General features: G+C 43.4%; 1 protein-coding gene across 2 annotated transcripts in view; it reads left to right on the forward strand.

Annotated features, from left to right (window-relative positions):
- Nucleotides 1-15,697, forward strand: part of ATP13A5 (ATPase 13A5) — a gene marked incomplete at both ends in the record, with an annotated part of 133,806 nt that overhangs the window by 78,849 nt on the left and 39,260 nt on the right. For both annotated transcript variants that reach the window (XM_080918703.1, XM_080918704.1), the window contains 6 exons: nt 796-882; nt 1,506-1,662; nt 5,433-5,550; nt 12,513-12,637; nt 13,431-13,591; nt 15,307-15,423. In XM_080918703.1, the coding sequence (XP_080774829.1) occupies nt 796-882; nt 1,506-1,662; nt 5,433-5,550; nt 12,513-12,637; nt 13,431-13,591; nt 15,307-15,423 (765 nt within the window). The remainder of the gene's footprint in view (nt 1-795; nt 883-1,505; nt 1,663-5,432; nt 5,551-12,512; nt 12,638-13,430; nt 13,592-15,306; nt 15,424-15,697) is intronic.

Here is a 15,697-nt window from a genome sequence, read left to right on the forward strand (position 1 = left end):
GCCTCCTTCTACCCACATAGAAGACATACAAATTGGGATCTTATTTGTGAGGACAAATTTTTGGCACTACTTCCGTAAGAACTGTCAAGATGGTCTTATCTACCTCTAAACAAAGTAGTTACCACTAAAAGTTAGTCTGGGTCTGGTGGAGCCTTGAGTTAAGTATTCTTTGTTAACTGGGAACCTTCTAAACATAAAAAAGAGGGACAATTCCCTGGTAGATTATTAAGACAAATATAGCAAATTCCTTTCCAATATCAGTTAATATTGATTTCTCAATAACAGTGATGTCTATATTTGAATGTTTTACCCAATGAATAAAATCCATTTTCAAATGTGCTTTCTAAATTGGTAGTAGCCAACTTGCTGGCTTTCTAGCTAACTAAATTAGACTACTAACACTGGTGTAACATGAAAAAGGGCTTTTGTGTTTATCTCAGGATACAGCTGTTAATACAGTTGTGAGCCATTGTGCTCAACACTAGAGAACAGGCCTCTTCCAGCCGGGAGACATGGCCATTAGGAAGAACAGTTGTCCCACATCCAACACTTTCCAGTCCACTTCTGCTTTAAAACACTGACAGTATTTCTGGCTTTTTGACATTTTTTTTTTCTGACAGAGTCCTTATTGTCAATAACAACAACACAAATTTGACAATGACGGCATTTAAGTAAATATCTGGGAAGAGAAGCCACATGAAAAGGCTTTTGAAAATATTAGCACAGTGCACAAAGAAAAAATATTTCTTCTTGTTTGTCTCCAAGGGATCTTATAAATGTTTCGTTTTGTAACAGAACATGGAAGATGACCAAGTGACCTCCTGCAAATTCAGCATGGCAGATTCCAACACAGTAATAAAACCAGGACCGAAAGCCAGCAAGGTATGATTTTCTTCCATAGATCGTATATTTCTTTCCCCAAACACTGGAGAAACTTCTCTGGTGTTGCACATTTCTTCTGTTTAGCTTTATCCTAATAAATTCCGTAGCTGGGCCGGCCATGCCTTCAGCCCTGACTACGCTCATTAGCGTTTTCAGCAAATACTAGGTGAGTGTCCGCGAGTGGCGGAGACTGAGTTAGACTTCACAGTAAGCCTGCTGGGTTCTGCATGGGAAGAGCACACAGTGGTCAAGAATCAATACGAGTGCGGGTCAGTGCAGCGCACCCTGCCAAGTGCTGTCATAAAGGCTGACAAACGAACTGTGGGAGACCAGAGCTGGGAACGAGTCGTGTTTCTGGGAAAAAGAATCACCGAGTCCCAGAGGATGTCCCGGAAGGAGATTAGAACTTCTCCAGGCAGCCATGGGTAGGGGCTTTTGAGACCAGATAACAACACATCAAGGGAGTCACCCTTGAATAGGCCAGAAAATGGTAAACATTGTAGCAAATATAACATGCCCTGATGTGGCTGAGCACCTTGGAGGGTATGAACCCTTTAGTATGCATGCATCGGTCGAGTCCCGCCTGAAGGCTGTTCAGTGTCTTTCCTTTGATGTCTTTGCAGAGTCCCGTGGGAAGCATCGCTCTCTTGCGCCAGTTTCCCTTTTCCTCAGGCCTGCAGAGGATGTCCGTGATTGCTCAGCTGGCTGGCGACCTTCACCTCCATGTTTACATGAAGGGCGCCCCAGAAATGGTGGCCAGGTTTTGCCGCGCTGAGACGGGTACTACTGTTTTGTTGTTGTTTGTTTTTTACTCTTTCAAGAAGTGAAACCCCTCCAAAGGCCAAACCTAGAAAGCAAACTTCTGCATCACCGTGCATGGCGGAGCACAAGAGGACATAAACTGCCACAGCCAGTAGAGAGAACAGGTCAATCTATGTGAGCGACAGTGGCTCAGGAGATCCTGTGAGGCAGACAGGGAGACTGGAAGGTGTAGAGAGTAAACATCTAGATGTCATTCAGACAGAAGATACAGCCACAGTGGGGCATCAGGACAGAATATGTAGAGAAAACCATAGGGGTGCATGCACTAAAGGAGAAGGTAAAATTGAGGAACACTAAGAGAAAACCTAGGGTGACATAGAACAGGGCCCCCTGTCAGCTTGAGGCAAGGGGAGGGGACAGGGGGACAGGGTTGGCTCTTATATTAGGAGGTGAGACAAAGCATGTGTGTGTGTGTGTGTGTGTGTGTGTGTGTGTGTGTGTGTGTGTGTGTGTGTGTAGGGGCCATAGAAAACCTGTGGGAGTCATATCTCTCCTTCTACCATGTTGTTCCCAGAGCTCACACTCAGGTCTTCAAGCTTGGAATCTTGTATCCACCGAGCCATCTCCCCATCACAGGGGGATTTTTAAAATTAATGTCTTTTATTGAAAATAGATTCTTTTAAAGCTCTATCTCTATGGTTTTTCTTCTCTGAACTACTTCCAGTTCCTAACTGCCTCACCCTTTCTGGATCCATATGCTTTCTGTCTCTTGTTAGAAACAGACAGACATCCCACAAAATGAGATCCAAACCAAACAAATCAGAATAGGAGAAAACAAACAAGAAAGGGAGCCAAAGAAAAATCATGAGAAACACGTATAGATGCAGACACATGTGCCTACATACACAAGAATCTCCTAAAAGCATAAAATTGGAAGCCACAATAAGTACACAAAGGACCTGTAAGGTGCTATTGTGTGTGTGTGTTTAACATTTTGACACATTCTGAGACAAAGAGAACCTCCGAAGATGCTGTTGAATTCATTTCTCATTGTCCATCCACTTCTTAGCATTTGGCCTCCCTTCCAAGAAGTTTATTTGCCCCGTGAGACTCCTTTGGAGAAAATTTAATTTAATTTGTAAGTGGTTATCAATTGGACATAACTTCTAAGCTAAGGGTAGGGGCATGTGTCCACTTGTCCTCTGAGCTCTAGGACCCCATGTGGTGCAGACCTGTGTGGGCCTGGGCACGCTGCCCCAGTCTCTGCGGATTCATGTGTGTGTTAGTCTAGCTGTATTCAAAAGGTCTTTTTTTCCCTTTGGTGTCCTCCATGCCCTCTGGCTTTAAACTCTTTCTACCAATTTTTTTTAGAGCTTTGTGAGTTGTGGGGAAGGGATTTGATGGAGATACTCCATTTAGGGCTGTGTGCTCTTAGACCTCTTACTCTCTGCGTAACATCTGGCTGTGAGTCTCTGTCTTTATTTCCATCAGGTGCAGTAGGAAGCTTCTCTAATGATGGCTGAGCAAAGCAATGATCTATGGGAACAACAGAATGTCATTTTGTAGCTAGGTCCATTGCCTATCTAGTCTCAAGCAATGTCGTATATAGTTTCCCATTTCATTGAGTAGGCCTTAAGTCAGATTTTGGTTAGGAATTTTTTAAAAAGAGAAATATGGTAAGAAAAAAGTGATTAGATTAAATTCAATAATATTTGGTAGTTTTCCTAGCCACTTTTGTCTTCCTGATCCAGACTCTGAGATGAGCTGTATTATTTAATATTCTCCTAAACATATGCACGTCCTGAGCAATTTTATAGGAAAATTGATGCACTCAAATTCATTTGGACGAAACTGGCATTTTTCTCCTGGTTTTCATTTGCTTGTTATGACTGCAGATAACCAACAACTGTGCGTAGAATTCTAGATTTCATGAATGTTTATTCTAACGTCTACATTTGGAACTGTTCATTATAACCTTAGAAGTGTCTCTCCTATAGACTGAGGATGAAGGACTTGCCTGGTATACACAGAATGTGTCTGATTCCCAGGATGGAAAAAATGACCTCCCTTTCAGATTTTCATCTTTCTCACAAATCCCACTAACTGTGTCTCTAACAGGTTATATGTTTGGCTCTGTTCTCTTTTGCTTGCAACCACGTAGACCTAAGTGAGGATCTCCCTGCTGCCCTGCGGTGTCAGGAAGGGTCCAGCCTCTCTACTCTGCCATTCATGACGGTCCATCCAAACCTTGCTGTTGTCTTATTTCACCTCCCTCTTCTATAAATAAATGAAGGCTAGAAGCCTCCTTGAGATCCACACCTCTGGGAATATTTTAGAAATACACTAAGTCTGAGATAGGTGGGAATGTAAGGGTCAGACATTGCTCAAGTTTCTGATGGAAACCAAGGTGCATGAAAGAGACTTGACAGGTTGAAGTCAAAATATGAGTTGGTAATAGAGCAAAGACTAAAACTTAGTTGCTTCACCACCTCCACCACCATAGCCTCTACTGTCTTTCTGCTCTCATCTGATCCTCTCACATAGGTGCGTTAGAATCCTAAAAGAACTTGTAAATACAAAGCACAAAACCATAGTCATGCCAAAACGTGTAAGTGCCGCATTTCGTCACCGACCTTGTTAAGCAGGGATGTGAGTTGGGGACTGGGGACATGGCTCAGTGTATAAAACACTGGCTACAGCAGCCTGACAACCTGAGTTTGGATTTCCAGACCTGACTTTTAAAAGCTAGATGTGTTGTCTACACCTCTGTAACTTCAGTGAACATCTACTGGGAGATGGGAGGCAGGGCGAGCTTGCAGGATGCGCAGACTGGCCTGTGCAGCAGTAAACCAAAGGAGAGATGCTGTATCAAAGCCACGAGGAAAGGGAGGAGATCCATACCTATAGAGACACACCTGCCTGGGCACACACATGCACACACATATCCCCAGGCACACACGCAGACGCACATGGAATGGGCAAATATTTCTGCAAGGAGTCACTCGGTGTGACTTCCAGGCCTCTTTGGCCACACAATGGCTGTATCAGGTGACTGGCTCTACCACTGTGGCCACAGGCAATCAAAACAATAAACGCATGAGTGGACACAGCCTAAAGCTTTATTGACAAAACAAACAGTGCTTCACGTGGAGCCTAAACATTATCAACCCTAATCTGGAAGATTGGCTATTTGTCTATTTCATTCGAGAGAACACAGTCCTGCGGTCTGTCCTTGGTGAACCCAATCAGTATATTAGACAATGGTCACATTCATTTTTAGAGAGCTGCTATATCAAAATGCCTCAGGCTGGCTGGCTTAAATGGCAGGACTCCATCTCATAGTTATGGAAGCTGGGATGCCCAAAGTTACAATGCTAAATAATTTGGTTCCTACTGGGGACTAGCTTCCTCTCTTTTAGCTGCCTGCTTTGTAAGGAGAGACCACCCTTTGTTTTAATCTCACTCATGGGAGTTTCACTTTCCTGACTTAATTACTTTCCAAAGGCCTGTATTCAAAACACAGGTAGGTACGTTAGAGACTGGGTTTTACCATAGTTTAGGGCACAGAATCTGGGTGTAGCCCAGCTGAAAAAAGAGCAGTTTTAACCTTTTTCATTGCTCGCCAGAGTAACATGAAGCTATCTGTGACCTGTGTCTGAAGCTGTGTGTTTTCTGGTAGAGCCTTTTTATGAAGTGAACAGTAAAGTACTGTGAGGACATCCTCTAGTTGTTCAGGTGCTACGAAGACTTCGCTCTGATCTTACCCCCTCCCCCATCTCTTCTCACAGTGCCGAAGAACTTCCCCCAGGAGTTGAGGAATTACACAGGGCAAGGCTTCCGTGTCATTGCTCTTGCCTATAAAACCCTGAAAATGGAGACGCTTTCAGATGTGGAATGTCTAGAAAGGTAAGGCCTTAGAAATCAGCACTAAGGTGGTGTCTTTGTACATGAAGGGAGGAAAGCACTGGAGACGGACTGACAGGCAGCTCATATCACCAGGGAGTTCTTGGAGTCAGAGAACTAATCTCATCCCATCCTCTGGTTTGGAGATGGGCAGCTGTGGGCAGCACTTGTTCAGATCACATGGTGGGGTTGTGACAGCGCAAATGTAGCAGCTGAGATTTACTAGACCCCTCACCCAACCTCTGCCCTGTTCTACAGGGTCTTCCTTTTAATCTTGGGTTTTGTCCCCTCTTAACTATGAATTCTCATCCCACCTCTGAACATCTTGTGGCAGATGTGCTTGGAGGACCCATATGTCCCCCGGTGTCTCTATAGAGAGTAACAGCTAAAAATTTGAAAGGTTTCCAGAATCTCTTTTTATTTCTGGAATTTCTCAGGTCTGGGTATTTTATTTCCCTCGTGTCTGAAAGGTAGTGAGTGCAAATTGAATTCCATATAGAAAGTAAAACTCATTATTTTTAGTTACATTAAAGGGATGAATTGCCCTCCTTAGAGAATAATCTATTCACTGCTTTCTTACAGCTTTCAAAATTTTCTTTTAAGTGATCTACATTAAAAGAACAAGAAAACTAAATAAGTGATAGTCCACATAGCCCATGCATTTGATATATTAAATTTGCATTTCTAATTAAGAAATTTTTCATATTTTTCTTTCACTTGTTTCAGAGCGAGTTTGTCTCATTTATGTTTATTTATTTGTTTGTTTACATCCCAAATGCTGCTTCCTTCCAGTGTCCTCCTCACAGAGTCCCTCCCCCTTTTTCCCCTCCTCTTCTCCTCTGAGAGGGTACCTTCCCCAACACCAAGTATCTCCCCACCATGGCACATCAAGTCTCTGCAGGATTAGGTGCATCCTCGCTCACCGAGGGCAGACAAGGCAGCCCTGCTGGGCAACAGTTTTAGGGGTAGCCCCTGCTCCAGTTATTGGGGAACCCACATGGAGTCTGAGTTACACATCTTCTACCTATGTTCAGGGTATCTCTGTCCAGCCTGTGTGTGCTCTTTCATTGGTGGCTCAGGCTCTGAGAGCTCCCAGAGATCCAAACTAGTTGGATCTATTGGCCTTCCTGTCAAGTTCCCAACCCCTTCCGGGCCTACAATCCCTTTACCAACTCTTCCATAAGAGTCCTTGGCCTCCATCTTCTGTTCAGCTGTGGGTATCTGCATCTATTTCAGTCAACTGCTAGGTAGAGCCTCTCAGGGATCAGTTATGCCAGGCTCCTGTCTGCAAGCATTGCAGAGTATTATTGGCAGTGACAGGGATTAGTGCTTGTCAGTGGGATGGGTCTCAAATTGGGCTGTTTTTGGTTGGCCATCACTTCAGTCTCTGCTCAATTTTTGTTCCTGCATTTCTTGTAGACAGAACAAATTTGGAGTCGGAAATTTTGTGAGTGGATTGGTGTCCCTATCACTCCCCTGGGAGTCCTGCCTAGCTACAGGAAGTGGCCTCTTCGGGTTCCATGTTCCTACTCTTAAACACTTGAGCTAACATTGACTCCTGAGACCCTCTTAGGGATTCCCCCCACTCATCCCCACCTCCAGAAGCTACAGATTTCCATTCATTCTTCTGGCCCTCTGGCCCTCTCTCCTGTTTCTCTCCATACCTGATCCTGACCACTGCTCCACTCCCCTACCCTACCCATCCCCTCTCCCACTCAGTTCTCTCCCTCTGTCCTTTAATAATATTTTATTTCCCATTCTAAGTGAGATTCAAGATTTCTCACATGGGTTTTCCTTCTAGTTTAGCTTTGGGGGGGGGGGTGTCTGTGGAGCATATCATGGGAATCTTGTAATTTTTAGCTAATATCTACCTATCAGAGAGTACATACCATGCATGCTCTTTTGGGTCTGAGTTACCTCACTTTGGATGATATTTTCCAGATCCATCCATTTGGCTGCAAAATTCATGGTGTTCTTGTTTTAAGTAACTGAATAGTATGTTACTGTGTAAATGAACCAGATTCTCTATATCCATTCTTTGGCTGAGGGACATCTGGGTTGCTTCCAGTTTTGGGCTATTATGAATAAAGCTTCTATGGACATAATGGAGCCTATGTCCTTGTATGGTGGAACATCTTTTGGGTATGCCCAGGAACGGTATAGCTGGGTCTTCAGGTAGAACTATTTGCAACTTTCTAAGAAACTGCCAGATTGATTTTTAGAGTGGTTGTACAAGTTTGCCATCCCACCAACAGTGGAGGAGTGTTCCCTTTTCTCCATATCCTTGCCAGCATCAGCTGTCACTTGAGTTTTTGATCTTAGCCGTTCTGATTGGTATAAGGTGGAAATCTCAGGGTTGCTTTGATTTGTGTTTTTCCTAACAACTAAGAGTGTTGAACTCCTTTTTACGTGTGTCTTGGACATTTGAGGTTCATCTGTTGAGAATTCTCTGATTAGTTCTGTATCCAGATTTTTAATTGGGTTATTTGGGTCGATAGAGTCTAACTTCTTGAGTTCTTTATAAATTTTGAATATTAGCCCTCTGTCTGATATAGGGTTACTGAATATTTTTTTCTCAATCTGCAGGCTGCTGTTTTGTTCTATTGGCAATATCCTTTGCCTTACAGAAACTTTACAGTTTGATGAAGTCCCAATGATCAATTGTTGATCATAGAGCATGAGCCATTGGCATTCTTTTCAGGAAATTGAGAGACGTTTAGTTATATAACTGGGTCTTACCAGTTGTATTTGGGTACCAATGTATTTGGTTCAATATTACTATCTGCAGCCTATGACTCATAAAGATAACTGGTACCTTACAAGGGATCTGTTTCCCATCTATAAATTGTAGGATTGGTCAACTCCAAGGAGCTTTTCTGACATGTCATTTTTGTCTTTGAAATAGAATCATTAGCTCATTCATAAACACTCTGGGTATTAGCTATTCCTGAGCAAACGGTAGATTCATTAAACATAGGATGTTATAATTTTTAGACACAAATTCGAATAAGAGTGTTAAGGTCATGAGTGAACCAGAAATTCACATAGTTAGTGAGAGAATGCAGAGAGCCCCAGCTGCCACATACGAGCCCAGCTGTATTATCATTGAAAAGCCAGTGGGGAAACACACATTAATAGAAACACAAAAAACAACAAACTATGCTGTTTTCCCATCCATTACAAGTTTCTCCCAAGAGATATCAGAAATCCAAAACTGCTACTTATTGTGTAGCTGTTATTTTTGAACAGGATAAGATAATATTGTTTTGGTTTTTATCAGGATAAAATTTAACATTTTTTTTTCAGTCAGGAAAATAAAAGTTTCTTGAAAACTGGAGTCAACAAAGGAAATTAAGAGTTTCTTGAAATATCTTAGAAAATCACCCAACGTTGAATGATGGGAAAAGACTTCCTTAAGACCTAACCCATTCTTGGTGTAGCAAATGCCTACTGATTTTCTGTCTGTGTTAGATGTTCAGGAGCTATAGAAATGAATAAAATTCACTCTTTGATCTCAAGAATTTCTTATCTTATTTGGGGAAAATAGATAATAAAATAAATCTATGCTATATTGGTGATTCTTAAATATTGTAGAGGGGAGGAATGGATTAATGGGAAGAACTTTTCAAACTGCACATTGATGTTTCACATAAAGAGGTCAAACATATCCTCTGCGGAGAAACATTTAAACAAAGTTGTGTGTAACTAAGAGCTGGAATACCTCATCTGAGACTGATCACTGAAGGATGGGGCAGTGGGTGCCTTCTCTGATGGTGCATTGTCAGCAAGATGGCCGTATGCTTGGCCATCTGACTGAGAGGATGTTTCTACTGAAGTACAAACATGCCATGTGTCTAGCTCTTAGTGTCACATCCATGAGGTTGTTGCCACCATGGATCTCAAGAAAATGTCCTCTTGTCACTTCATTTTGGAGTTCTCGTTTTTAGTCTTACATTGACATCTCTGATCCATTTCCAGTTGATCTTTGCATACATGCTGTTTTGTTTACTGTTTCATTGATTTGACCCCATACTGACAGAAACAATGCAGAAGGAGAAGAACTGATCATGACTCCCCATTTCAGAAGGGTTTTAGACACTTGATGGCAGGCAAAAGAGAGGAGTACTTCAATCTGCCGTGCTGGAGGGGAAGGCAGAGAGGGTCATATGGCAGCCAACAAGTGAGCAAAGAGCACAGGACTGAACCATGACTGTCCCTAGCAATCTACTTTAACAGGAAATTAATACTTAAATTTATAAGGAGCAAAATTTCATAATAAGCAACAGTAAATCTTATTTTTTGTAATGGTAAAAGAACCAAGTAGACACTTGTCTAAGACATTTGATACACAGATAGCACAAGATACATAAAAGGGCATTGAAACTCACCAATCATTGGTGAAATGAAATGGAAGTAAAATTCACAATGAGATCATCGCATGCCTAGTGAGATGGCTGACTGGAGACGGTAGAGATCGAGATATGTCTAAGAGCTCTTGTTGCCCTTGCAAAATCAGTTCCTAGCACTACACACCAGCTCACAGCCATCTATAACTTCAGTTCCAGGGTGATCTGACCCCATCTCATCATCTTCCAGCTTCCCTGTAATCAGGCTCACATGTTGTGCATGTATATACGTGCAGGTAAAACACTCTCACATAAGTGAAGCTAAAGAGGGAGGAGGAGGGCTGACTAAAGTGTTGGTGAGGATGTAGAGACATTGGAACCTATCCCACTCTTAATGGGAGTAAGAAATTATGTGACTATTATAGAAAACAGAGTAGAGGCTCTGAAATGAGTTACAGAGAAAATGTACTTAGGATCCAGCAAGCTCTCAATCCTATTTCTGGCCATAAAGGAATTGAAACCAGCATCTCAAGAGCACACTCTAAATCCTACATGCTTTGCAACTTGGTTGATGATAACCACAATTTGGAAACAACCAACTGTCAGTCAATGAATTAATGAAGAAAATATAGTACATCCATGCAATGGGATACCATTTAGCCTTTAACTAACGTGGAGTGGCCAAGTCTGTGAACCACACCACACACAAACTACCTCAAAAGACAGAAATTGCAATAAGAAGGCCCCGTCATAAAGATACAAATGCTGCAGTGGGGTCAACCCCAAGTTCCTCAGCAACAAGACTGTATTGCCACCAAGAACAACAGGAAAGGCCTGAAGAAGATGCAAACCATGCAAAGGTAGTAAGTGCACGTGCAGAGGCCACCAAGTTCCCTGTGGTGTCTAAGGTGGTTAAGCCCAAGGTGCCAAAGGACTCCAACCACAAACTCAACTGTCTTGATGTCATTGCTCACTCAAAGCTTGGGCAGTGGATGTGGGGCAACATGACCAAAGGTCACACACAGGCTCTGCCAAACAAAACCCAAGGCTCAAACTAAGGGAGAGGCCAGTGCCCCAGCTCAAACTCCTAATGGTGCCTGGACCTCTGTGAAGGTTCCATAGAAAAGATGTACCTGCCAATGTGAAGCCGGATCAAACACACACATTTGTAGCAGGCCAATGTCCTATGCTGCTTTTATTAATAAAGTTGAGGCAAGATTTGCAAAAGGGAGTGGGTGTTGGATTCCTGCCACCTGAGGCAGTGTGGCTCAGTGTGGAAGATATGATGCTAGTGGAGATAAAGCTGTCAGAGGACAAGGCAGATAAATACTGCCTGATCTCAGTTACACCAAGTATCTGAGATAGACTCCTAGCTTTAGGAAAGTGGCAGTTATGCTAAAATGGGAGGAGAGAAAGGTTCAAGGGGTGGACATTTTAGTTCTGCAAGGTGGATAGGTGCTGGAGGTAGGCTCTGTTGCACACTGCCTCTTGCTAACACTGTGTGTTGCACAGTTACCATTGTGTTAGAAGAGTGGATCTCAAATGATCTTATCACAAAAGAACAACATGGAAGCAGGAAGACCTTGGGAGTGATTGGAATGTTTCCACTATTGATGATGGTGATGGTTATATGTTTGTGTTTGAACCTAAAAAATTGTGTACTTTAAATATACCCAGGTTTTGCAAAAACAATTTTACGTCAACGAAGCTGTAAAAACAAAACTTTGTTAAAGGTCTAACAAAAACAAGGAAAAAGGCTAGAAAGACAGTTCGGTGGACAAAATGCTTGCCACAGAGCATGAGAACCTGAGTTTAATCCTTAGCACGAACATGTGCATGCACACACACACACACACACACACACACATGCACACGCACGTGCACATATTCATAATGATTTGTGAGCCTAACACTGAAGAGCAAAGCCAGAAAGATCTCTGAGGATTACTGACCTAGACATATGGACAAGTCTCCAAGTTCCAGTGATGGATCTTAAAAAAAAAAACAAATGGTGGGCAGAACCTACACGTGCATGTGCACTTGCACACACACTCACCTCCACACGAGTGAACACATGTCCCCTCCACACATTCCTGGACATGCATACCCAATAAGCAGAATTAACCAGTGAGTTTTCAGTTCCAATTGACAAAAAAAATGTTAATTCATTTTATATGTACAAGTTAAATACAGTTTGTTTAGTTTTTAATAAGAGGTATAATCTGAACGTTAGACATTGTGGGAATGATTGTATCATATAGAATGTACCCAGTGATTGTCAAACAGATTTGCTCTTTTAAATATAAGGTCAAGGGGAAAATTCTGAAAGGCTCCAAAGATTAAAAATATATGGTTAACCATTTAAAAAATGATTGGGAAGCTAAAGTCAGTATTTTAAAAAATGCAGTGGATAATAGGAAGTAACTGTTTTAGGGGAACAAAGCATGTTACAGATACAGACAACTGGTTTTTATTGTGAGCTCCTTAGGTCCTCTCTCTTTAAGGTGTGCACTATTACATTAGTAAAACATAGATAGAGGCTCTAAAGGAAACAAACCAATCAGCCACAGGCTACACTGTGCTACACCTTAAAATGTCCATTTTCTCCCCACCCGAAAGGGAGAAAGTGGAGTCCGACTTGGCATTTCTGGGTCTTCTCATAATGGAGAATCGCTTGAAAAAGGAAACGAGGCCAGTGCTGAAGGAGCTGAGGGAGGCCCGCATCAGGACCGTGATGGTGACCGGTATGTGTGCTTCCCGAGCACGGCAGGTAACAAAGAGAAGCATGAAGTGAGCAGCTGAAACAGACAGGAAGAGCCCTGGGTGACCCTGTCACCTTGCAGCACCCCAAGCAGGAACAGCCTTTTCTGGGGGTGGGGGGAGTAGTGACTGTATCTTCTCTTCACAGTACCACTTGTCCTATCCAGGGTCATGCAGGTAGAACTGTTTGTACATAGGCTGGGACGATGACACAGTCAGTAGCAGGCTTGTTACACACCAAGAGTTCAGATAGTCAGCTCCCATGTTAAAAGCAGGCTGACTGAAATGACACGTGCCTATCATCTCTGCACGGGGAGGATGCACACACACACACACACACACACACACACACGCACACACACACACGCACACATGCACACATGAGCAAGCAAGGTACAGTGTACAAACCTAGGTGTGACTTTGTCCGTAGTGTTCTCTCCAGTGTTAAGTGCCAATCCCAAGTTTTTTATGTTTAGTACCAACCCCAAGGACTGTGCCTTCATCCTGGGGTCATTTGTTCACCACTGAGTGCTGTCTGTTATCTCAGCGTTAGTCATAAAGAACTCATACAGTTCTTCATTCATTTTTACATAGTTAGGAAACACACAGCAAGAGAGATGTCTGCCTGGTGTTTGCTCACGAGAGGCATACACCTGCGTAGGAGGAAAGATAAATAGTTATAAAACAACACAGAAATCACAGAACACATTCTCAATGGATAGGGACAAAGAGATGGAGAGACATCTTAGTTTCAGTGGCTGTCTCTTTGTCATCTAGGCGACAATCTTCAAACTGCCATCACTGTTGCTAAAAATTCCGAAATGATTCCTATGGGCAGCCAGGTCATCGTTGTGGAGGCTAATGAGCCAGGAGACCTTGTTCCTGCTTCCGTGACCTGGCAGCTGGTGGGGACCCAAGAGCCAGGCTCTGGGAAGAAGGTGAGCAGATGTTCAAGGTTCTCCGGCTGGGTCTGGGCTGGTGGAACACAGCCCTGGCATGGAGCAGCCATCTGCATCCTGAAAGGCATCCTAGTAACAACCCCTCAGGTGTGTCTTGGAGTGTGGCACCATGCAGAGGGTTCTTAGTGGCATCTTGCAGATCCAGCCACACATCATCATCCCCTAGGGGCGTTAATGAACGTCCTACTGCTGCAGTGGCAACGGAGTCAGAGTCCCTGGATAAGAGAAATCGAATCCTTGCCAAGGCACACCAGCGAGCTATGCAGCACGCACCAAAGCACAGTCTCTGATTCCACACAAACCCACAGGCATACGCATTGCGCGGTGCCTTGCTGGAAAACTACCAAGAGGGGGGTGTTCCAGAATGCAAGCATCCTGTTTGCTTTCCCATATTAGAACAGAAATGAGATTGCCTGAAACTCCACTTTTATGCCGCTCCAAAGTATGACCTTTCTAGTAAAGACCTACACAAGTGCTTCTTGGTTCCAGGCTGAACTGCCTTTTACTTTGTTAAATAGGTACGGGACTTTGGTGCAGCCTACAGACCCGCAAGTACACAGAGTGGCCCCGGGTTATCCAGATGGGTTCATTTTGTACAACTCCTAGTTACATGTGTTAAAAGGGGCCATCGGCTCTCTCTGCGCCTTCTGCAGCTCCATAGTACTCATTTCATTGTGAGCCTGCTTGCCTCACACCGTACCTGTGTATTCCTGTGTCACAGAACACAGGGCCTTCACTGACTTAACAAGCAGGCGATCTGTGTTCCAATTCATAAGATTAATAATTAATAATTATCTGAGGTTCAGCATCTGTTGCATCATAGCCTCAGCTTTCCTCACCACCTCTGGCTCTTCCTCTACCTCCCTATAAAAAAATGAATTTCTTTCTTGTTTTGGTGGTTTGCAGTTGGCAGTGGAAGAGGAGGGTGAGTTTTCCTTCCGGTTGCTTTGGTGCTTCGGTCACCCCTGCTTCTAAACACAATGCTTCTATAATATGCTTTTTTCTAATGAAATATTCCACCTCCTGTACTCATTAAACTCAGTCCTGTGGAAATGTAAAGGCTGCTCATGAACCTCGGTCATCATAGGTGACTGATGGGAAAAACCAGTAGGCATCATCAAATGTGTTCCCTTGAGCCTGTCACCAGGAAGGGGTAGAGCACAACAGAGAGGGAAGGCCTACAAGTACCAGGGAAGGAGGAGTCTGGGAAGGCGTGATAATGGTGCAGGGGATCATAGGTGAGAAAGAGGCTCTGGTTGCCATGACAGAAGGGGACCCTGTTTTAGTAGGGTCACAACTGAAGTCAGAAGTCAGGCAGAGGAAAGAGCTAGGTAGTGAGAACAAAACTATGCCTTCTTGAAATGAAGAAATTTGTAAATAAATGGTACAAGAGCCTAGAAACCATGAGGAGGAAGGCGAGAGATGTTCTTGCCTTCCCCACTGGCTCCTCGTTGGCACATTACTATGAAGACACAATCACAGGAAAGGATGCAAGCTGTCATAGTGTCAGAGTTTTATAATATCAGGGCCATTTTGCTTGTCTTCTTCCTGTTGAGGTTGAGGTTCCTTGGGCAAACAACCCTTCCTGCCCTGCTCATTTCTTTGTGCCACACACATTCACTTTCTTCCACGTGTCACAAGAAAGCCAGCACTGCTTTACAAGCTCTCACAGAAACCATGTCTTTTGATTTCAGGACACCTACATTGATATGGGAAACAGTTCAGTGCCCGGTGGGAAAGGTTACCATTTTGCAATGACTGGGAAGTCCTACCAAGTGTTATTTCATCATTTCTACAGCATGCTGCCACAAGTAAGTGTTGATGCAACATGGTTCTTGGTCTGGGTCTTCAAATGAATGAAATGCAAAGGCTTGGGAAGGGAGACAGGTCACCGAGGAGGCCTTGGGTTTGAGAATGTGCATCACTGGAGGCACCTTGAATTTGCAGGAGGTTCCTGGTCCTATCTAAACCCACGAGACTCTATACAAAACACACTACAGTCCTTCAGACTTCAGCATTGTTAGATTCTCTCACCCCTGTGGCTAGTTTATCCTCCCTCCATCTATTCCTCCCTCCCTCCTTCCT

The sequence above is a fragment of the Micromys minutus genome (assembly GCF_963924665.1).
Source record: "Micromys minutus genome assembly, chromosome: 7".
In the NCBI taxonomy this organism is placed as follows: domain Eukaryota; kingdom Metazoa; phylum Chordata; class Mammalia; order Rodentia; family Muridae; genus Micromys; species Micromys minutus.